General features: G+C 35.2%; 1 protein-coding gene across 2 annotated transcripts in view; it reads left to right on the forward strand.

Annotated features, from left to right (window-relative positions):
• LOC134530313 (zinc finger protein 236-like) overlaps positions 1-25,953 on the forward strand; it is a 71,647-nt gene that overhangs the window by 24,727 nt on the left and 20,967 nt on the right. For both annotated transcript variants that reach the window (XM_063365038.1, XM_063365039.1), the window contains exons 14-20: positions 276-445; positions 3,470-3,623; positions 5,924-6,161; positions 6,772-6,970; positions 18,638-18,759; positions 19,942-20,151; positions 24,008-24,201. In XM_063365038.1, the coding sequence (XP_063221108.1) occupies positions 276-445; positions 3,470-3,623; positions 5,924-6,161; positions 6,772-6,970; positions 18,638-18,759; positions 19,942-20,151; positions 24,008-24,201 (1,287 nt within the window). The remainder of the gene's footprint in view (positions 1-275; positions 446-3,469; positions 3,624-5,923; positions 6,162-6,771; positions 6,971-18,637; positions 18,760-19,941; positions 20,152-24,007; positions 24,202-25,953) is intronic.

The following is a 25,953-nucleotide window of genomic DNA, read 5'->3' on the forward strand; positions in this document are numbered from 1 at the left end:
CATTAAATTCCTGCAAAGAAGTTTCTGTGGTACCATTTAAATAGCTGAGAACCAATGGAACTGAGGGCCAGAGTCAAGAGACATCATAAATTGACAAGTTTTAGTCAAAGATTACAAGAAAGTATGACTAACAACAGCAGACTTTTTGAACAGTTTCATTTTGCATTTTTATAACAACCTGGTTTGAAATGAAAGGCTTTTGCCTTGATAAAGTGAAACCAAATGTAATTTTGTACCTGTTTGGAAATAGCCTCAGCAGAGTGTTTACTGTGCAGGATACACACAGGACTGAAGCCTTTCCAGTGCTCAGAATGCCCCAAATCATTCCGGACAACAGGCCACCGCAAGGCGCACATGGTGTCCCACATTCGGCAAGTTAGCAGCAACACGTCGCTGGGACCAGTCGAAGAGGCCATGCAGGAACCAATAATAATTGCTGAAAATGGTATGGATAAATTTATTTATTTTCTCTCCTTTCAAAATTAATTTTTAAAGATGTACATACCCTTGCTTTGCTAAGGCAGGTTACAGATAGAACACTTCTCGTTTTACATGACTGAAGTGAAATCTCCATGGTGCTGTTAGTGATTTTGTACCTGTGTTAGCTTTCAAACCTTTTTTTATTTAGATACACTGTTATCATTCAGTGTGTGACTGCCATGCTGCTTTAAGTCCTCTTCTGTCCGTCCTCGGTATGCCAATGCCCTTCCTCGTGGAATCACCACTGCCATGCTACTATTATCTGCCTCAGCCTTTTCTTGTGGGTACTCTATTGCCATGCCTCATATCTTGCCACTACCTCTCCTCGTTTGTACACCACTGCCACGTTTCATGGGTAATAGTACCACGTATATCAAAGTTTTAAAAACAGTGTTATGAAACAAAATATTTACTTACTTTAAGAATAATGTGAATAAATATAAATCAATATATTCTATCTTGGATTCAAAACTATAAGGTTTTAACGTTTTAAGAATATTTAGCTATTTTTGTATTACGCATTTGCATTTATTAAGGATGGAAGAATGCTTTAATAATATACTGAAAAAGACTACAGAAAAAGTATTAAAATGTAGATGGCAGTTTCAATTAGGTTCATAATAAACAAATGTTAACTGCCACACACCAATTCTGTAGAGAAATGTTTAGAAAAATAAAACTTTAAAAATATAAATCAAATTAAAAAAAATCACTTTAAAAGTGCAAGTGCACCCCTTAACCCTTATCCCTTACCCCCTTACAAAAGACAGACAAACTCACACGTGTATCATAAAGATATTGCCACAATGCTGTAATTTCAGTAGCCTTTTTCTAACTGGCATTTTGTTTTTTACTGCCTTCTTTAATTGTCACAATTATATATAAATATAACTAGCTAATAACCCGTGGAATGGCTCACAGTTTTAAGAAAAATATATATTCCAAACATTTGACTAAAGAAATACATAATAAATTGTCAGGTGTATAAAAGTTTTGATTGATAAAAAAAAATTAAGAATCATAATTTTTTAAGTGGTTTTGGGTTAGCCTTTTTAGTTTTTAGTACGTATTACATATCTGATTTACCATTTTAGTGTGTTTGAGGATACATTTAACCATGCTGAAATCACACCTCATTTTCATTTTATGAGAAAGCCAGTTCAAAAGTAATGAGAAACTTACACCTATTTCTTTTTAATTTAGATTATGCCATATTTTACTCTGAAACTTTCTTTAAGTTTGGTAATAGCTATGCTGAAAATAATTAAATAATTACCGCACATTATAGATACCAATATTATTTTATGATTTTTGAAACAATCACATCTTTATAAGAAAATGTGGGATAAAGGTATATTTCTTTTAGAATTCAGAACTACAGATTTAGTAAATATAGAATGTGAATACTAAATAAAACCAACCTATCCTGTAATTTATCACCGTAGATGTAAAATCCTAATTATTTTTTTAACTTTCATTTATATTGAATTTAAATTTATCTTGCCAATATGGATTTAATGGATTAATTACTTTTTTTTAAATTTATTTTTTAAAATAAGTTTTCATGCCTGTTACAATTTAAGAGGAGATTGAATAAGAGGAGTGAGTTTAAAGTACGTTAAATAATCATTGCCAGTATCTTAAATTAAGTTTTATGTAATCAGAAGATTATATTCTTTAATGTTAAAAACATACTTAGATACCTTCACCCCTTAAAAAATATGATTTCAACAAGTAGTAAGAACAGTTAGTATATTTTACTTGTTTATAATCTATAATTGATACTGCATAACTTACATCTCATTTGATTAACTTCAGAGATACTCGCTTTTATTAAAAAAACAAAACCTACCCCTTTTTCATTCCGTTTGCGGTGAAATATATAAAAATAGTAAAGTTTATAAAACATTCTTTGTGATCATATAATGTTCATTATTCTTGATCAGTTTCTTACCTCCAGCCAGCTTAATTTGTTTGGATATACAATTTATTACTACGAAAATAGTAAAATTAATGTACACCTGTTTCACTGCCTTTGGGGTCGAATTTCTAAAAAGGTAAATTCACATTACAGATTTTATTATTTCAGTTATTCATGCTCTGTTTCTTACTTTCAAGTTTGCTTTGAAAATATATATTTTTCTTTTTATTATAAATCAAAACTTCCCAATTTTTACCCCTTTTGCCCCCTGATAAATGTTATAACAGCATTCTACTGTATTTAGCATGGTCAACTGGACCTCTGTACTAAAATTCAGCTCTGGAAAAATTTCCCAGAGATATAAAACCATGGTTTCCTGGGAGCAAATGTTGCCCCAAGCCCGAAAGACTGCAGTACATACCGTCTTGTTTACACCGCTTTGGTGATACATTCAATCACGCTAGACTCTTAACAAATACATCATCTCAAAGCTTAAAGAATATTCAATAACATTTGTTCTAGTGATTTTTACATCAGGCCGTTCTTGTTGTCATTTCTGTATTTAGTTCGTTAAATGTGAGAAAAAAATTATTTCCTAACTTTCTGGATTTATATTACATATTTAGCATATCATTTGAATAGATTTTTTTTCTTTTTAATTTTATTTTATAAAAGTACATTTATAGATTATTTTGGTTGGTTTAGTTGGTTGTGATAGTTGTGTTTAAGACATGCATTTTTTTGTGTCATTTAGGACCTAACTGCACATTTTCTGATTGACGCTAAGGTCTAGGTTTTAAATGTTTGATACATTACAAAGCATAGACAACTTTATCATTGTACTAAAATTCAGCAAACTAAAATTTGGCATATAATGTGTGACCCACACACTATCAATATAGTATATTTTTAAGTTCAGAATTAGTTTTAGGGTGTACGAAGAATCAAAGGACTCCAAAAGAATTCCTTTACTGCCGGTGTCATGAATATTACTCCCATTCGGCAAACATGCTTCCAGTTTTGTGCAAGAGCTTTGTTATTGTCACAATTTATTTTCTGTGTGTACAGTACGAGGATCCTTGAAAGTAGACACTGGAGAGGGAAGGAAATACAAGTGCTACTTCCTCGGGTGCACGTCTGCATTCCGCAAGTCGAGCCATTTGAAGCAGCACATACAGAGCCATAGCAATGAGCGGCCATACGTGTGCAAGCAGTGCGAAAGGTGGGTACAGCTGAGTTGGCGGAAACAATGTTGAGAGTATTGCAGGGTTGATACTGAAATGTTAATTTTGGTCTGTTACAAGTGGAAGAGGTTTAGTTCCCGGCTTCTCATCTGATACTGTTTACTACTTTATTTAGTTGCCTTTGTAATTTAAAAATAGAATTTTGAAAAGGATTTCCTATTTTCTTTATCTTTATTTGAAAGGTTGCGTGGACTATAGGAGCTCAGAATTTTCATTCTATTTAATTCACTCAATTGAACAACAAAAAGGTTAAATATTACGGCTTTTTAGAGCAGGTATACACCTTGTTGGATGCTGATGTTATAACGGTTCGTTATATACAAAATAAAACAGTTCAACGCCGATTGCAAATTTTGATGTTTTTATTATTTTTATTTTTCTAAACAGAATGCCCCGACGAATCCAAACACTTACAATTGTTCATTCACTCGTTCCACATGTATATCTGACTGTCGAAAATACTGCTGGTAGCTCGCATGATGAGAAATTACCGAAAAATAATAGCGTAGATGAAGTCCTTCAGTAATGTTTTACTGCAAGTACAAGAAGATGGTGCGACCTCGAAGAGGACCGCACCCAGCGAAAACGAATTCCGCCCCGAGCCAACTGCCGACGAAGGTGGCCGCAATTTCTAATTCATTGTCCGAAAGAAAATAAAACAAATTAGGTTGATTTAATATTCGGCCTGGCTCCGACCACCAACATGAAATTATCTATTAGTACATTACATTATAATTTAGTGAGAAGCCACCGAACGCGACCTACTGTGGCAGCGATCGACAGACGACTGGTGAACTCATGCCACACTCTCCTCCACGCAGGGAGTAGACGTCACATGACCTCACCGACCAATCACACGCACGCTTCATTCACACTTACAGATACCAGCCAATCACAGAACAAGTTACAATACATGAAAAAATCTTTTACATACAGAACTCTGGGCTTCCCCTGATCAGTCTCTTTTCAATTTCACATCGAAATCGGGGACTTCCATTTTCGTTCTCTCTCCCACACCGTGAGAGAGCAGTTATCACACATCTCCCACGACCAGTGGAGAATTACCGTCTATCTCGGTTGGCGGGGAAGCACTGTTTCTTTCTCACTCCCACTTACAGGCCTCTCATGCCTCTCTTTCTAACCATCACACCAGCCCAGACACAGTCCCGTGATTTATAATTATATTACAATACGTTAATAAAATTTAAGAATAGCAATCATAATACAAATTACTTTACAACATTAAAATCATTTAGAAATATCCTGAAAAAGTAGGCCTTAAACAGGTAACAATCTAGAACAGCAGCTCATTTGTGCATAATTATATAAAAAATAGTACTGATTGAAAATGTCTAATAAAATAATAAATACCTTCTTAAAACACATAGCAAGCAAAAAATATCAACCCTAAAATATATAACAAACGGTAAAATATCATTAGAAAGACTTTTTAAGAAATATTTACATTCATGAAAATAGTTAAAAAGAAAAATATTTAATTAGGAGGGCAGGGTTCTGCAACATTACATTGTTGATGCCAAGCATGGATTATCAACACCCAAGATTTTAAGTACGTAATTATTTTATTTTCAGCTCTATTTAGTTTTTTTAAATTGATTATTTCAGTTTTATTAATTTTATCTACCAATATTATTTAATTGGGTTAAATACATTATAATACTATCTTCGCTAATAGTTTTATATAGTTGCTAAATAAGCTTTATTGTTTAATTAAGTCATTTGCAATATAAATGAACAGTGTTACTAAAATGATGTTAACTGAGTTTTTGGCATAAAGATTAAAATTTAATTGATCTCGGTAAAATTTTGTTAGAATTATTTTTTATTAAATTAATTAACCAGTGTTTCTGTAATACACTTGCATTAACTTGCATTTCGATATTATGTATCGCTGTGACTGTGACTGAAATTTTGGTTTTATTTCTGTTTTATTGCTAATCATCACATAATAATGTCTCTAATTAATTATCAATATGTTAATTTCCTGAGTCAGAAATAACTAACAACTTTTTTAGATAGAAAATGTGTTTCCTTATATAATTATTTTGTACAGTTGTCATGTATGTATTTGTATATCACAAATAAATCAACTTCTGTAGTACTCTCTTCACTTGCAATAAATAATGTTATGGGCTCATGTGAGGTTTGACGAGCAGGCTCAGAACTGAAGATGTAATTTAAAAGCTTTTACCCCGTGTTCAGACGACAGTGAGGGGCAGGTGCGCAAGGAAACGGCAAACGTCTGGGTTTGTTCCAGGAGCTTCAACTCGATGGGCACGATGAAGTCGCACATGCGCACGCACCAGCAGTCGAAGAACTTCAAGTGCGGCGTGTGCGGCAGCTCCTTCACGACGAACGGCAGCCTGAAGCGCCACACGGCCGTCCACAGCAGCGTTCGCCCGTTCATGTGTCCGTACTGCCAGGAGACGTTCAAGCTGGTCTCCACCTGCCGCATCCACATCCGGGCTCACAAGAAGGAGCAGGCCTCCATGCAGGTTTGTACTCTCACAAATAGCTTTGTAGATTTTTTTTAAACTTAATTTTTAAATTTTTTTGATTTGAAATGAACCAGTCGTTCCAAATGAGAGTCCATCATTTTTACCGTTTCCCAACTTTGCTCAATACAAACAACAACGATACACATTTTCAAATAAAATATTTTAACATTCCATCTTTCTTTTGCTTGCCTTTAAGAAAGAGCGGTATCTTATAAGAGTTAAGGTTCAGCATAAATGAAATTTAAAAAAAAAAGGGAAAAGTAATCCAAAGGAATTGTGCATAAGTAACTGAAAAATAAATGGATAATTGATTCTCACATTCAAATCAAGGTAGTTTGAGGGATGTATATTCTTGCATAAGTGTTTCGCTCATGGCGTATCACGTAAATCAAATTTTAATTGTTGACAATTAAGAAATTTGTAAACATTTGGACTCCTAATAATTCAATAATTGGAACTTTAGTTCCTTATGGTTATGTTTTACATGAATGCACCCAAGAAAGCAATGGACGTAGACAAAAGTATTTCATGGCTAAGTAGAGATTGTGAATCCGTCTTAAATGTTTTTGACTATCTGTTGAAAAAATAAAATCCATCATTTCTGCAGGAGCAGCAGCAGGAAACTAATCAGGCAGTGAAGTCTGTGAGCGACAAAGAGCCAGCGACATTCTCGACTAGTGACCTCATGCCTGTCCCCGACTTCAGCCAGGCGTTCTCAGACCAGCCGTTCCAGTTCCCGTCTGAGGACAACAATGAAGAAGGTTCAGCTTTCGTGGCAGAAAATGTGATGCCCTTGCTTGCTGCAGGTAAAACATGAATATTGTTTTGTCATTTCGTTCTTAACATTTTCAAATTTTTTGTCACTGCAATGATCTCTAATCTTTTTTTTTTTATAGGAATTTTGTAAGTTAATGTCATTTTGGAATTTTTTTCTTTTTTCATGTAGTAATGGATGACTAGAGTTGTCCACCCTCTGACATCATGATGTCATGTGACACATGTGGTGAGGGGAGGAACTGTGGGAAACAAAGCAAGCAGTCTCTGGTACAATTTTGTTGTGTACCTCATTCGTAAGAGTTAATGTTTTATGCCATAAATAGAATTTCACACCTATAAAAAAAAACGAATGTTTTAAATAATGAAAATTAAAGTTTGTGAGAAGATCACTCAAGTACAATTCTAAGCACGCGTGTGTTCTGCTCTAAACACTTCGTTGCTGCAGATTAAAGGAAAGTTGATTGCTGCGTTATATTGTTAAAGAAGAATACCGTTCCCAGTATTTTTACATTCACATTGCCTTCGCAAAGCAGCAGACACATCACTTCCCAGAGCCAGGACCAGTCGGGCGGCAGACACGGTACAAGAACTGAGCTGTTAACGAACTTCACATGACCGCTGAGATATTTTGGTTAAACAGTTTATGCTTACCAGTACTTGTGGATTTATATTTATTAAAAGCCAACATAGGTTGGTTATTTATGCACATGATTCAGCCACACAGTACAATATTTTTTTTTTAACCCAAAGTAAAAAATTGACCTTGGAGTCTCTGTAAATTTTTTTTGCAATAAAAATCGGCATTAAATATACGATCCAAATGCAGGTAAATACGGTACAAGCTTGTTTTCTGAGTAAGAAGGCCTCTTTTATTTTTAAGTTTACCAGTGGCATGTGCAAAATGTTTTTATTACTTGTATTGTGATTATAAACTATCATTCATACTATTTACTGAGCATCATTGTGATATAATTATAATAAACATAGTGTTGTGATTAACTGTTACCTAGCTTTATCCAGACTTACAGGTCATGTAAAATATTAAGTTTTAGAATGGAAACTGAACTTGAAAAAATGTTGAAAAAAGAGTTCTAAGTACAGTGAATGTCCGTTGTAACGAATACGGTCTATAACGTAAAGTCCGCTATAACGATACCGTATTGGTCCGAATATAAGGCGACCATTTTTACATAAACGAGAGATGCAAAAATTGGAAGTCGCCTTATTTTCGCACCCAAGACGTCAGAACCGCAAACATTAGTTCCAAGCTGAAAGCTACAGTAGAAACATTGTTTAACAAAACGTTCACGATTTTTTATATTAACTAAAACTTTGTTACCTCACACGGTAAAAACAATAAATCCACCTAATATTGCAGTAATTTACAATTGTTTGAAGTTGAAAATTAAAATATTTGTTCTTGAGTAAAAACGTGACTGTTGAAGCATCTCAAAATGGCAACCTTTTATTTCACAATTCATATTTGTACTTTGTGTACAATCGCGTGTTAACATTTACGGTAATTTATCTTCAGATTTTTAACTGAAATATTTGTACTAAAATATCACAGTTATTTTCAGAACGATTGTTTACGTTTACAAACATTTCGGATGTAATGTATGGAAATTCACGGCTGCCAACTGTCTTTCCACAATATTTCTTTGTTGTAAAACGAACATTGCCGAACACGCTCGAAGACGCCATATTAACAGGAATTTGGTACGTTGCTTCAAAAGCTATTTTAATAATCCACTCTTTATTTATGTAAAAACCTTTCATAATTATAATAGATTATTCTTTCAAATTCATAGAACAGACTCTCTCTGTCAGAGAGTAATATGGACAAATATACGCGGTCACGTAACCGAAGTTATTCATGGCCGTATGCTTCATCATGTCAGCTAGCCACTTGTTTTGTTCCGGCAAGATGCATTATTTGTTTGCTTTTTTTACGTTAAACACACTACTAAATAGTAATACACCTTGTTCTGTGGTAATACGTAGCTTAAGTCAAACGGAAAGTTAAATGCTGTATTTTAAGAGTGATTAATAGCCATTGTAAAAATTTTAAATTCGTAGATACAGTAAACTGTGAAAAATCAACAATCACACATCGGTGGAACGGCGGGGAACGAGCTCTAGACAAATAAACAGCTCTGAAGATGACAATTATGCAGCTTCATTAGAGTAAACACGAAAAAATTTCTAGTGTAATATTTAAAAGTGTAAATATTTTCTAATTGTTTTCTTTTGACTTTTAGGGTAGGCCATTCAAACTTATTTTAAATAAGTAAAGTGATAAATATAAATTAATTGTTATACATAAATGCAAAAACGATTTATCAACACAAAATGTATGTCTAATGAATTTTCACATTAATTTCTACCAAAAATTATTTTTACATTTGTTTGGCCTCCTGAAACTGCAGGTCGCCTTATATTCGGGGTCGCCTTATATTCGGGCCAATACGGTAATTGCCATCGGCACCGTCAGTTTTGCATATGCTGCGTAGGATAAAAATTTCAGAAATAACGAATGCAGCGTGGGCTCATTTTCGCTATAGCGATAGATTACACATCTGTAATTTTGCTCTAAAAAATGAGAAAACATGTACAATTTCCTTAATAAATAAAAAACAGCTTCGCACAATTCCAGGCGTCCGGCAAACGAAACAACGCGCATGATGTGGCCGACTTGGCAACACCACACAAGGTGGGGCCCCACAGCGAGCATAGCTTGCCTCGCGGCTACGAAAGCAAGACAGGGCGCCGCTGCGAGCATTACGTATTTAGAATTGTAGCCCGTAAATGATAGAGGTGTAAAAGTAACGAAAAAAAGAGTACCCGTACCTATGTATGTATTCGTTACTATAACAATTAGTAGGTACTAGTTACTATCGTATCGTTACGTTACTCGTTACATCTGATACCGCATAACATGCTATGTTATGTTGCAGCAACGAATCGAGTGGTATTGCGTACGCATACAGTATGACGTCGCGTAAATAATAATAAATAGAATATAAACAATTAACATTATTTGATAATTAACAGTTTTTGTTAACCAAGAAACAATTAAATCTTGTTACGTTGTATGTTTTTTGCCCGGCTAAGCACACATAGAAACGTAACAAAACAAAACAAACAATGTTCCTGAGGAATTTTTCATTACTATGGTTCTGCGTTATTTGGAAATAAAAGAGTTTATTAAATTATCTATGTTTATTTCTTAAAAAATGTTTTTTCTCATTGTTACATGGCCTCAATACACAATTTTACAAATGAATTTAGTTAGAAAAACTTCGTTACTTGCACAGTTTTTGTCTTTTCTTATACAAATTTTAACGATGTCTTTGAATTTTGATAGGATGAGGTCCAAATACATACCACAGCACCATACATTTTGCCGTTGATGGTCGAGGAGTCTTGTCATTCACCAAAGAAGATAAAAAAACTTAGTAATGTCCCTTGGTTAATTACATAACTCAAGGTACCGTCGATCGCGGACCGAAATCACACGAAGTCGGGCCGATGCTGACGCCTAGGGCCTAAATTTCTAATACATTAGTCCGAAAAAAAGGAACTTAGGTTAAAAAATTACGGCCTGGCCCCAGCCCCTAGGCGTTAAATTATCTCTTAGTGGTTTTACATTTGTCTTGCGACTTGCCGACGACGCGACCGATTTCGACGACGATCGAGCAACAAGTGACTTGGTCGACGAGATTACCTTCCCTTGTAAAGGTGAAAACAAGGGAGGCAACCCCGTGGGCCAACTGACCAATCAGCGTACATAATTCCAAAACATGACCATATAAGGAAATTCGTACGGGCACATCACTTGACGCCAGGGCTTGCCCTGATTGGCTGGCTAGTGGTAGCCTCCAGAGACCCTTCCAGACGGTCGCTACAGCTGTGCGTACAACGTGACGCGTAAATCCCAAACACGCATTTACAAAGTGAAAAATAACTTTCTGGAGCCAGAGTGTCGCGTCTGTCCGCTCTTCCTTCTGTACCTTCCAGACTATTCTCAAAATATTACACTAGCAATATCCAATAGAATATAAAATTACCCAAAAAATTCAAATACAATGTTAAAAAATTTATTAAACAAAGTTGAAATTCATATAAAAACTTTTGTTTAAAAATGACGTCCTGTAAAATTATAATCTATTCTGCTTTAAACAAAACAATTACTGACATTAATTATCAAATATCAAAATTAATTATTATGAACTGGAGTTAACCCTCAAATTAATAATTAAGTATCTCAAGGAAATAAGTATTTTAAGGCTTTCCATGAAATTTAACCAAAGTAATTAATAACAATTCTTAACAACTCTGAACTATCCTTATCTACATATTAAATAATTACTATCTTTCATATCAAAATGATTCTTAATATTCTTATGACACCAAAAAAAATATATATTAATATAACATACTCATTATGCAATGCTACATAACCCCCCCTACTTTTTGATTGAATTTATAAAAAATTAAATCAAAAAGTACAAAAGTGTTAATTGAAACAAACTATATACCATGACAAATCAACAAAGTGTAAACAAATGCAACAAATTAACCTGACCATGAGTATTGCAAGATCTTTTTAACACAATAACAACATACCATTACTTTTCATATAACTCCTTAAAACAAATTTACAAAATTATAACCCAAACATTGAAAAATTATATACACAAAATTATTTCAATTCTCCATACCAAATTAAAAAGTAACAAATCAATCTTGCACAACGAACACAATTAACACTTGATTATAGAGCAAATATAAACTTCAACAGGTTATACCTTGACACTACAAAACATTTCATTGGAATTTCATGTTCATTTTTCTTTTAAAAAATATGCTAAATGTTCACTATAGTTAAGTGTCTTTAGTCCAACATGATAAAATTCTTGATCACAATTTGTTTACAATATCAACATAAAAATATCTTACGCAATAATCAACTTTGTACAGTTGATTGTCCATAATAATGTTTCATTGAATTATCCTAAAAAAGTACAAACACAGTTGGCAATTTTTTTTTTATTATTTTTTTTTTTTAATGTTTTCCATTCATTCTTCTTATGTATTGCCCATTGCAATGTAACACCATCCAATTTAGTGATAAACAATTCTACCTGTTGCTCATCCGAACCACTAAAATAGCTAACTACTTTCTCACATTTGGTTACAAATTGTATCGGAGTGACCCCTCGGTCATCACCAAACAATTTAGGCACTGTCCCTGCTATAGTGTTCACTTCATCTACAGTCAAAACTGAACCTCCAATGCTACCCTGTCCATCCGCTCTAATCTTACTCAGCCCTTCCTCGATTTCCTGTAAACATTCTCTATCCACATCATACCTATAATTCTCCAACTGGCCACACACCTTTGAACTTCCTGTAAAAGTTCTTTCAACATTAGCTCCAATATTCCCTTTAACTTCCTGAACCACTTTCAACTGTAAATCTGTGACATCATCTTGATTTTCGACAATTCTGTTTTGTACACCCTCACTATGTTGCACCAACTCAGAAATTTTTTTACTATGCTCCTGAACTGTTTCACCTGTTTGTGTTAACCCTTCACAATTATTTACTTTGCAGACACAAGAGATTTGTTCTTTAATATCATTCCTAAGTGCATCAACTGTATTGGTTAGTTCTTGTTTTACTTGTGTAATTTCCTGTTTAGTGGTTGTAAGTTCCTGTTTAAGTTCCTGTTTAATGGCATCTAAATTTTGTTCCATTATATGCCTGAATTCAGTCTGATCCTGTAACATGTTATGCATCATTATTATTAATTTTTTTAACATTTGATTAGACCTGTCTGACCCCCCCATAACCTCTACTGGATGACTATTTGCAGGCTGTTCCATGTTTTCTGACTGCTCCTGCACCAATTCAATATTCAAATTCCTGAAGTTTCAGGAAAACCCGCAAGGTCATCCTGACTGTCTGTACTCATTTTTTTTTGTTTTTACTATTATAAATGATTAGAAAATGTAAGCAACCCTTTAAAAACACATTTAAAAAAAAAACTTTAAACAATGATAACCACAAATACAAAATTTAGACCATAAGAATGTAAGTTTCTGTCCAATTTAGACTTGCTGTTTCCGGCGATTCATCCCTCGTCCCGCGAAGTACCGATTCATCCCTTGTTGTCCTGCGAAGTACCGAGATGATCTATGTTGCTGGAATCTTGTCCCACGATGTTCTGCGAAGCGCTGTTCTACGATGTTCTAAAATGTAGTTCTCGTCGCATTCCTTTCCCACGATGTCCCGCTCTGTTCTTATACGGTGAATGCTGGCTTCTCACGCTCGTTTTCGTTTGTTGATGTTTACAAGTACGACGCGAAGATCACACGATCCCCTATCGAATCACTCGTTCACAAGTTATAATTTTGCCGATGTTCCAAAAGGTATTACCACAGTTAATTTAGACATGATTGGCTTTTACTTGATAAGTTTTTACTGTTTTTCCGAATGTTTATTTTATTATCATCAGGCAGTGTCTAAATTCGTGCCCCACGACTGGGCAGCCATGTTGTTACGTTGTATGTTTTTTGCCCGGCTAAGCACACATAGAAACGTAACAAAACAAACAATGTTCCTGAGGAATTTTTCATTACTATGGTTCTGCGTTATTTGGAAATAAAAGAGTTTATTAAATTATCTATGTTTATTTCTTAAAAAAAAATGTTTTTTCTCATTGTTACATGGCCTCAATACACAATTTTACAAATGAATTTAGTTAGAAAAACTTTGTTACTTGCACAGTTTTTGTCTTTTCTTATACAAATTTTAACAATGTCTTTAAATTTTGATAGGATGAGGTCCAAATACATACCACAGCACCATACATCTTGCCGTTGATGGTCGAGGAGTCTTGTCACTCGCCAAAGAAGAAAAAAAAACTTAGTAATGTCCCTTGGTTAATTACATAACTCAAGGTACCGTCGATCGCGGACCGAAATCACACGAAGTCGGGCCGATGCTGACGCCTAGGGCCTAAATTTCTAATACATTAGTCCGAAAAAAAGGAACTTAGGTTAAAAAATTACGGCCTGGCCCCAGCCCCTAGGCGTTAAATTATCTCTTGGTGGTTTTACATTTGTCTTGCGACTTGCCGACGACGCGACCGAGTTCGACGACGATCAAGCAACAAGTGACTTGATCGACGAGATTACCTTCCCTTGTAAAGGTGAAAACAAAGGAGGCAACCCCGTGGGCCAACTGACCAATCAGCGTACATAATTCCAAAACATGACCATGTAAGGAAATTCGTACGGGCACATCACTTGACGCCAGGGCTTGCCCTGATTGGCTGGCTAGTGGTAGCCTCCAGAGACCCTTCCAGACGGTCGCTACAGCTGTGCGTACGTGACGCGTAAATCCCAAACACGCATATACAAAGTGAAGAATAACTTTCTGGCGCCAGAGTGTCGCGTCTGACCGCTCTTCTTTCTGTACCTTCCAGACTATTCTCAAAATATTACACTAGCAATATCCAATAGAATATAAAATTATCCAAAAAATTCAAATACAATGTTAAAAAATTCAGTAAACAAAGTTGAAATTCATATAAAAACTTTTGTTTAAAAATGACGTCCTGTAAAATTATAATCTATACTGCTTTAAACAAAACAATTACTGACATTAATTATCAAATATCAAAATTAATTATTATGAACTGGAGTTAACCCTCAAATTAATAATTAAGTATCTCAAGGAAATAAGTATTTTAAGGCTTTCCATGAAATTTAACCAAAGTAATTAATAACAATTCTTAACAACTCTGAACTATCCTTATCTACATATTAAATAATTACTATCTTTCATATCAAAATGATTCTTAATATTCTTATGACACCAAAAAATATATATATATGTATATAACATACTCATTATGCAATGCTACAATCTCATTAGAGTGGCTTTTTAATATTATCTCTTTTAAGATAAGAACAAAAACAAACGTGAAAATACGCGTTAATAAAAAACACAAATCAGGGTGTCTACTGACCCTGGAAAACCTGGAAAACCTGGAAAAATCAGGGAATATTGTAATCAGGGAATAATCAGGGAAAAATCAGGGAATTTTTTTAAAAATTGGAAATTTTTGTTTTGTAGGTTGTAGTTGGCAATATGTTTTTTGTTTATTGATCTGCTTGCATTGACGTAGCATCAAGTGTATTGCGTCCCATTTTTTTTATTTTTGAATGGAAAATAACGAACAGTTCCCACGTCCATTTTCTTTTATTTACCATCGGATTCGGAAGTAGCGTTAAACTACGTGATACAAACTGGTTCAAGCTGGTCTGTTATCCTGCTGACGTGACGTGCTGCAGCATGTGCTTCCCACGCTCGGATTATACCGACAGGTGCATTTAATTTTAAGTATCTATGGATGCCCTCAATGTAAACTGGGCATTTTTGTTAGCTTTGAAAATACATATCACAGACAATTTGGTGAAGATTCGCCATTGTTGCTAGAAATTGGTAGCTGTGGGCTTCATACGGTCCATGGTGCTTTCAAAACTGGAATTTCTGCTATACAATTGGACGTTGTTAGTTTTTTGAGGCACAGTTACTATTTGTTTATGCATGTACCTACCTGCAAGGAGGGCAGATTACATTAGAATAACTGGATCAGAGCTTTTTTCCAAGAAATTTTGTGCAATCAGATGGAATACTGCAGTTGCTGAGCATGCCATGAAAATGTTACCCCACCTAAAGAAATTTGTTAGTGAAGTTTCTATTTCATCTGTGTCTTTCAGTGTAGTGAAAAGTGCTCTTGAAGATAATCTTCTAGAAGTAAAATTGGCATTCTTCTACTCTTTGGCATCAGAGCTGGAATTGTTTCTCAGAATGTTCCAAAGTGAAGCACCCATGGTACCTTTTCTCTATGATTCACTGGTAGACATTTTATTAGCTTTGGCTGGAAAGTTTTTGAAACCAGAGGTACTGAAGAGCTTTAGGGAGAAACGCAATGTATCTCGATTGGATGTAGGTAACCAGGAAAATCTATTGACTGCTAACAATATCAAGTTGGGTTATGCAGTACGCCATGCCATCAAGAAAGAAAAAGTACCAGTAAAGTCTGTCCTGTTACTGAAAAATGATGTTAGGACTCGTCTAAAGGTTATGGTAAATAAACTTCAAGACAAAATTCCCCTGAAGTACAAACTTACCAAGGGAATTTCCTGCTTATGTCTGTCTGTGGCTTTAAATTCGGGTGTGAGGAAACAGCGTGTGAATTACAGTTTAGAATGTTGTCTTCAAAACAAGTGGCTATAAGGACAAGAAGCTGATAACATTGAGTAATCATATCAGTTGGTATGTTCCTCGCAAGATTCTGAAGCACTGTTCTCGTCTTTTTCTCGAGAAGACTGGCGCCTTGATCACTTGTGGGTGCTTATTCTTAAGGCACATACAGTAGCTACCAAAACAGGCCTTCTAAAGTTTTTGAGGGTGATGTTGGTACTTTCCCATGGAAATGCATCATTAGAAAGAGGATTTTGAGTGAATTCTAATCTGCTGACTGAAAACTTGCAGGAAGAAATACTGATCGCACAAAGACAGATGTACGACTTTGTTCAACATTCTGGAGGTGTAGAGCATGTTGATATCACCAAGTCCATATTACAGTATGTAAGAAATTCTAGTTGTAGGCGTAAGGAAGCCCTGCAAACAAAACAAAAAGAAAAGGAAGGTACAGACAAGAAGAAGGCAGAAAAAGAAGAGTTGAAGAGGAGATCAAGGCATTGCAGTTGAAGAAGGCTCGAGTGTTGGATTTGGCTTGTTCTGAAGCAAGTGCAATAGACGCAAAAGTTGAGTCACTGCGAAATTGATGGGAGCTTCCTTTTACTTATGTTTTTGCAAAAGTGTGTGAAATATTTGTAGCAGGATGTTTTATTTGCCATCAGTTGAGTCACTTTGGCCACGTCTGAAAGAAGGTATTTTTTTTTTACTAATTTGAGTTGAAATACTTTGAAACCCGTCAATGTACTGTTACGCAGTTTTTTCAGTTTCGTTGAATGTCGTAATTGTGTTACAGAAAACCTCAAAAGTTCAGTTTTAGACCTGGAAAACCTGGAAAAATCAGGGAATTTCATTTACTAGATCTGGTAGACACCCTGAAAAACATACATATTTCTAATTTGTAAAAATTACTTTCTTACGTTGTTTCTGTTCCAATCTCAAACTTTGTCTACACACACTATACCTTTAATAAACAGTAAAAATCTTGGACGAAGAATTTCCAAATTATACCTTACTTAATAAACAAACATAGTTCTTTGTAACGTAAATTCATCGAATATGCACACGCATGCTAGAACATACGAAAAATGTGAGTAACGAGATGCAGCCGTGTGTAAAGTTTCATTACTCAGTACTAGATGGCGCACCCGTTACTCAGTACCGAGTACATAAAGTTTGCTACAGCTCTAGTAAATGAGCATAACTCGTATCACACTTGCATCGTAAGCGTGCGGTGAGTCGACGAACACGAAACTTGTCGAGCTCGTCTTTTCTAATCAGAACGAAGCGGCGTCTGAAGATGATGACAATAATGACAACGAACCAAGTTCCGTCGAAAACGTCAATGATGGAGGCACTTCCAGTCGTTTATTTTGTCCGAAAGTCTAATGAAATCAAGGCAAACGAAAATTGATTCGTTTTTTAAAAAGTAATTTTTAATTTTGTGTTATTTTCCAAGGGTCTGTACGAGTGATTATTTTTGTGTTACTGAGCAATTGTCTGAAAAAAATTTTTTATATAATTTGTATGGTTGTCCAACGTAATTAGAGATTTTTAAATATTTTTTTTTGTATTCAAAACTTTGCAAATACGCACCCGATATCATCAGCTTAGCGCACATGTCTCCAGCAAACCAGCTGCGGTCAAAGCGACAGGAAGCAGCCGGCATGACCTTGCATGACCCCGCCCGCCCATCTCCATGTAAACAAACAGCTGTGCGCTTAGCCACGATGTGCATGACGGCCTTATCACGGCCACGCGGTCTCATATTTCACAGTCAGCAAGTGCTGATATAGCTTAAAAATGTTATTTTAGTAAGTTTTATGTATATTTCCTTTACTTTTGCTGTGAATTTCCACAGTAAAAACAAGCGAGAAAATAATATATTTAAAAAATGCTACAAAAATAAGATTTTTTTTTAAATTTTGGCTATAACGAAAATTCGCTATAACATAAACTTTTGGCGCCGTTATAAATTTACGTTATAACCTTATAACGGTCTTTTACTGTAGGTCTTTAAGCTTTACTCTTTTTTAACAATAAATTTTCTGGGACTAGTTTTCTTAATTAACATAGTGACCAAATATATTTTTTAAAAGCATTAAAAATTTAGTTATCACTTTCAGGTAACTGACCAGTAAAATTTCAATTATTGGAACTTTTATCAGAATCTGGACCATCACTACTTAAAAAATTATGCTCATTGCAGTAATCAATAGCATCAGGTTAATTGTGAGGGATCATGTATTCAATCCACACTTAAAGTTTGGCTCAAATTTATGAGCGCTGAGAAGTTAATGAAAAACCACTATAATTGTGTACGTCTGCCAGCTTAAACTGCTACAAGACTCTGTGAGATAAAACAATTTCTTTATCTGCTACCTTCAGTTTGTGGTTTTGCTTTTGTGCGTGGATAGATCAGAGTGCCGGAGGAGAAGCAGTTGATTTGGGGCCCAATGCCGGGACCCGCACACTTCATGCGGATGCTTCTGGGACCATCACGCTGCCTCCCATGGTCGGGCAGACTGCTCTGACACAGGTATATTGGCTCAGAAATCTTGAGTGGTCTAAGTGTCTGTGTGCTTAGTTTTGAATGACTTAGGCTAATGTGTTGGATGACGTGAAAATATTTAGTTGCTGGAAATGTGAATGTGTTGAGTACTGTATACCTATTTAGCCAGTTCATACTTCAATGTTGGATACCAAATAAAATAAAATGGATATCAGTTAAACATTTAAATTTTATTGTTTATTGCAATTTACATGAAACTTTCTTTCATAAAGCTATTGTCTTGATTGGATGATTAAGCCTATGAAAATTTGGAGCTTAGGCAAAGACTGAAGAAAAATGAAAAAGTAATGAAAGTTGCAAATAACAAGTTGAGTATTGTGCAAAATTATGTACAAAGCATAATAACATACTTTTTTTCAAAACACATTTTTGGTTTTTATCAGAAGCTTTCAAATTAATTTTTTTAATGCACTAATGGTTATTAATTAGTCCTACATGTCACACACAAAATAATTGTTTATGGTTATTGAAAGATTGACAAAAATTTCCAAAATATTCATTCTGGTGAATAAAAATTAGAAACATAATTTTACTTTTAAAAACTTTTCCATTAATCTTAAGTAAAAAATTTAAACCCATTTCAAATTCCAAATAAAAATCCATCTGTGAAAGTTGTCCTGAGTCATAGGGTCAGATAGGCACGTTGTACAGTAGTGTAAGCATATCCCAGACAGACAGGCCTATTAATCAAGCAGACCCGACTAGCTCTAATCTGTTCAGGAAGATTTTAATTTAAAATTTCTTGAAAATGTTTATTTATTGAAATTTTATAATATACATATAGTTTTGCTTCAATTTTTTTTCTAAAATTTCCAAAAAATCGTACTGTTCCAGCATGTATACAAGCTGATTATCTGAAACAATAGGAAATCTGTAGTGTGAGAAGAAAACCCAGGAGAAATTTCAAAGCTCTTAGGGACAATTTGTGTTTATTTGTTGTCACCATCTCCAAAATTCACCATCATCAAATTTTTGAAAGGTTGCATAAATGCAATGTTTCATTTATCAGTTTTCTGACTACTTTAGAAGGTAAATTGTACCACTACTAATTAATGATATTTGTCATTGTGAATATTAAGTATTTTGAATAGAAGTGTCCTTGGACATTTGGCTATTATTGGATTTACCATGCATTTTTCCCCCCCTTAGGAGAATCTACAAGAGATTGAGCGCACACTGAATGAACAAATATTTGGGGCGACAGGAGATGCAGTTGAAGAAACCATCCCAGCAGCAGGAAGTAAGCCGGATGATCCCACTGACCTCGCCAGCTCTCTCTCTGCTGTCAATGCCGTTTCACACCAAGCCTCGTTCACATCTGCTTTTGAGTCTTGTGTGTTTCCTTCTGTCACCTTGCAGGTATGTCATGTGAAGAAAATTTAGCATCTCGTATATTATGTAGAAAAAAATTGTAATCCATGACATAATCTTCAACTGCTTCCAGCCTGCAGCCAAGTCAACAAAGTAAAATATCTCCATCTTCCTCTGCAACTAAATCATTCCTCCTCCACTCTGTTTCATTATTCTCCTTTCCCCTTCACTTCTTCAACTATTGGCTCTTCCCACCATTTCCTTGCTCTTTCTTGAGACCTTATTCCTGTGTTAAACTCAATCATTTTCCTAGGCAGCTTCTCTTTTCCCATTCTCTTCACATGACCCTACCATCTCATTCTTACTTTTTCCATGATATCATTAAAGTTCTTTACTCCTGCACTTGCTTGCATCAACTCTTCCCTGATCCTGTCTCCCCTCATAACTGTCAACATACTCCGCGTAGATTCATATCTGTTTCCAAGTCTCTGCTCCATACGTGGACGCATAGTAGGATTACACAACACTTGTTTGCCATTTAATGGCACCTCTATCTTCCATACCAAATCACTCACATGCCTGTAGAATGTATCTCCTTGTATTCTCCTTACTATGTCTTCCTTGTTTTTGCCCCTTCCTACACACTTTAGATACTTGAACCCATTTCAACTCAATACTATCTAATTCAATGTACGTATTCCCTTACTCCATTTGTGTTCCTCGTCATGACCATCACTTCACTCTTTTTAGTGCTGAATCTTATACCACTTATACCACTTCCTCACTTCATACTATACCTCCACTTTCTTTTCTCCCCATGCCATAAAATTGCCAGCAAATAACATGCCTTTCATTTTTCCTTCTCCGATATTTTCTTCCACTCTTCATAATTCTATCCATCACTAACGAATAGCAATGGGGACAATGCACCACCCTGCTTTTCTCCGTTAGCTTGTTTAAACCACTTCATCATCCCTCTTCCAGTTCGGTTTTCCCTATAAATACCCAGCACTCCAATTATTAACTCTTCTTTAATATATCTTGTATATCCCATGTTTGAGCCTTCAAAGATGTAATTTTTTATGTATGAAAAAATCTATGATGACATAATTTTAAAAGATTTTCCATAGTATTACACTGATTTAAGATACTTCTTTCTTTGTCTACACTATGCAAAGTTTTGTGGAAAGTTTGCCATTTAATAAATTGAAGCTTAACTCACTCACACTACTAGTCATAAATTTCTTTATAGACTAGTGGGTATCTTCCCCCTCCCCTACCTCCCTCACACTCACCCGCTTTCTTCTCCCCCCCTCCTTTTTCCATCCTAGCATTAAAATATCTATGCTGTTTGCAATACAATCACTGTCAGTTTTCTTACTGTTATAAACAACCAACTCTTGATGTTTAAAAATAATAAAAACAATGCAGAAAATTCATGTTGTACAGTAACTTTTCAGAATAAACATATTAATAATAAAAATTTCTTAGAGTTATGTTAAAGATGAATCCAGGCATCTATCAACTTCTGCATAAAAGCTTATTAACAAGGAATTCATCTCAGTGGGGGGAAGTTTTAATTCCTTGCATATAAGACATCATGTTGTTTAAGATGGCAAGAACTAGTTTGACTATTGAAAATTGAAAAATAAACTTGCACCTCCATATAGTATGAGGGTCACTTCGTCGTACACAGTTTTACCATCGTGTTTATAGCATTTAAAAGTCCGGTAACATTTGAAATGTAAGTTAAGATTAGGTTTTTGTGACAAAGTTAGCATACCCCTAAACAATTTTTTTTTTATTTTGGTTAAAAAAAATGTTATAAAGTCTTACCTAACAAACTATTTGGAGGTTTATTTAAGTTATGTACAAGTTCAAAAAGAAGGAATGTATATTACATTATTCTTTAATTTTGGTATCCCACTCCCCAGAAAACAGTTGGTTAGTTTGACAGTCTGACCTGAAGATTTTTACATTATACAGAGCAACAGGTCATTTAGCATTGATAAGTCCATCTATTGTTCTTGCAAAGTTTGACCATAACAGCTGCATCAGTCATTCTGCTGACTGGATTTTGTGAGTAAAAAAAAAATGATCACTTCAATAGGCAGCTTGTTGATTTCTTGTATGATCTTGGGTATGTACTTTCATATCAATAAGATATTTCGACCCATCCTGGAACATTTGGTTCAGAATTGCAGAACAACCTGAACTCTTTCTACCATTTTTTACAGTAACATTAGTGCCAAGATCTATACGGTAGTGGCGTTTGTTTTCACGCTATCACAACCCATTTGAATTCATATAACATACATATTTAAATGATCATGGCATCAAAAAACCAGAAACTGATCAAACAATTCAAGTAAATATAAACTCATTTTGTTTATGACTTTTCAACATACCAAGAACATTCACCCCAAAGCCATGGATAATAAAGCTGTAATTTCAGTACTGCATAAAAGAATGCCTTAGGGTAAATGTTTTTGAGCTCTTGAATGCTTGGAAGTGTAATAGCTTCACATATAATGGTGGTGTTTGCCATCGGATGTCTTATGATGTTAACAAGCAGAGTGGATTATACGTAAATATATACTGGAACATAATTTTAATTGGAAATTATTGGCTCAACCATTGTAAACATCTGGGTACATAACGGTTTTTCCGCCAATCCGTTTTATCATCAAATATCTGTAAAATAGATAAAATTTATAAGACCAGTAGGCATGGTCTTGTACTTGGAAGTTGCATTAGTAGCACATCCGTGCATATCCATATTCAGTGTATAAAATTTTGGGTGGCATTTTATAAGGAAATTATGTGAATGTGAAGAGCCAAATCATTTTTGTCCATTGTAACGTAGCAGAAAGCTGAACAGAATAGTAGGTGCCTCGAACAATGGGCCAAGTAGTCTTAAAATAACCTTCCACCTGATTTTAAATCATAAATATATATGTATATATAATATTTTTATAATGTATGTATATAATACAAACATCAACACAGAGGTGAAGTATGTATGCAAAGTAAAAAAATGGGTCAAGTAAGTCAGATCATTATAAAAATATATATTTCTGTTCTCCTTCATGTAACGGCACCGTAAGTGCCACAGATTGGGTTGACTCTTTGCAACAGTGACCTAAGTACTATAAAATACAACCTGTTATAAGAACGAGTAACAGGACAGCTTTAAGAGGAAACTTTCAGGTAACCTACAATTTGACAATTTAAAACTTGCCCCTCAAAAATGTCATCAGTTTTTTGTGTGTGTATGTATGTATGTATGTATGTATGTATGTATGTATATGTATATATATATATATATATATATATATATATATATATATATATATATATATATATATATAATAGTATTTTAATCAATAAATTATATTATACATTAAAAAGAAAATTGCGTTTAAAATGCTAGCAATTTCTTGAACAGTTTTATGTGTCATACATTTTATATTTGAAAAATTATCATGCAAAAATTTCTTAAAGTTTGTGTAGTTTACAGAGAACTGAGTTCTAACTTAACATGTTAGTCAAAAAAAAATTTATAAAAAAACTTGTTTGTTTTTAAAACTTTGTAAATGGAATCTTAAATGTTAAGGAATGTTTATTAAAAGTATCTTCCAACTTGATTATGTCATTTATTTGTAACCACAAAAAAAAATTTTTTTGTACTGTATGTATGGTGCATTTGGTGGTGTGAATTTGTAAACTTTTCACTAATAGGATGTTCTGTCTCAAATTTTCAATGACTGCAAATAAGATGTGTCAAGAGCTCATCTTCACAATTGCCAAGTTTAAATAACAGATAGGCGTTGAAAGGTTGTTATATGCACAGATGGTTTAAAACTGTTCAGAGGGATGTACAGATTGTTTGTGGCTGTTCCAGAACGACCCGCTGAGCCTGGATGGCATGGAGCCAGAGAACGCCCTCACGGCCAACATGGCGACCATCCTGACTGGTGCCGAGCCCTCGGCTGAAGAGAGTCAGCCCGAGGACGAGATGTGCGAAGACCCTCTGGGCTCCGTCGAGGTGCACTATGACTTGCAGGGAGAGGAAGTCAGCACCGACCAGCTGCATCGGTGAGCTTGGGAGGATCCCTGCATTTGTGAATTATGTGAAGAATGTGGTTTCCATCTCTCTTACATTGGAGGTGTCATTCGAAAACCAAAATATCATTATCCGTTGTGTTAAAGTATATTTTCGTAAATCACAAGCAATCATAAAAAGTAACTAAAATTAATAATTGTGACAATGGGTTGAACAATTCTCCTGAATAGATTCTTGTCATTGACTTAAGTAGAGATCAAGAATATATATTGTGCAACTCTAGGTTAACTGTTAAGCAAATCCACCTTGATAATTTAAGTTTCACATTTCACTGTCCGATCTAAATAACATGCAAACATAGCAATTCGGAGCTGTAACAGGAACTTGATACTGATGAATGTTGAGGCCAAATGATACCTACTTACGGTACATACCACAAAGCACAAATAAATCAACTCTAACACTCAATGAACAAAGTTTGTTTCAATAAAGACACGTTCTTAAACTACCTTATAGACACTTAGCTACAATGTCTGATGTGTGGGTGATCCTCACAACTGCCAACAAGCATCAGTTTCCTCGTCCCTGCCCCCTCTCCCCCTATTCATGTCCGCAATGCCAGCCATTCATCTCTATTGGTGTCGCAGCGTGCAGCTGCATGGTCACCATCCCAATATGCACTTGCCTGTGTGCTGCTGCATCATCTTGAACTGTCGAGACATGGAGAGGGAGGCAGTTCCTCTTCCCCTCCCTCTCCACATCCCTGAAGAAGACTATGTCGCGCCTTCTGTGACTCGGCCTCACTTTTCGCGTCTGGGTTTCTCGTTTCCCTAGACTTGGCTGGCTTGGGGCGAGGTGGCCACTGAGACCCCAACATGCATCTCAACCCCTTGTCACTTCCCTCCCCCCCAATTCTTTTACACGCCGGTGTCCTTGTCCACCTTTTCAAGGAAATGAGCTTCAAAAAAGAGGGCCAGGTAAGGCATATCAAATCACAGCATGATGAAAATCTGTTCATACTAGCACAGCATCAGACACACACTGTCAAAGAGCCCCTCACTGACTGGCACACGCGCAAACACAGAATCTCTTTTTTGTAGTGACATAGGACAGATGGCTCATCGATAGGGGTAGTTAAATTTCGTTAATGACGAAATCGCGAAATTTTAAAAAAATCACTTGCACGTGATGTGTAATACAAATAACCTTACTTGGTAGTGATAAGACGTTAATATACTGCATTTCGTTTTAACTAAATTTGCTGTGATGCGCGAAATCCGTGGTTTTTCACGAAATATGACGAAATCACGATATTTGCGCGAAATTAACCTCTTTTATCGCGACAAATCACGTTGAATCATTCTGGAACCTGCACACAACGTTTATTATTCCAAGAGGTTATTATGTGAGACGCCATCTTTGTTTTTGTTCTTCTCTAGCACCCATAGAGTAGAGAGTGGCAATAAACATCATCACTTTAGCTACTGGTGGACAAATCACAGATAGCGTTGGTAGTTACGAGTGTCGAAATGTTCTATGACTTTATTTTCACGAGTGCGTGTCTGTCGAGTTTAAGTTCTTTATTTTTGAGTGGATGCAATATATATCTTCCGCATTCTATGATCGTTTTCCGTTAAAGTTTTTGTGGCATGTAGATCATATTACCGTGGTCAACTGTGGATAAATGTATAAAATGCCGAAAGTTGTGTTTTCGAAAGAGCTAAAGAATTTGACGACGAAGGATTTTACGGGTTCAGTAAAGAAAAAGGCATCATGATGTGCAA

Source organism: Bacillus rossius, chromosome 3, assembly GCF_032445375.1.
Source record: "Bacillus rossius redtenbacheri isolate Brsri chromosome 3, Brsri_v3, whole genome shotgun sequence".
Taxonomy (NCBI): domain Eukaryota; kingdom Metazoa; phylum Arthropoda; class Insecta; order Phasmatodea; family Bacillidae; genus Bacillus; species Bacillus rossius.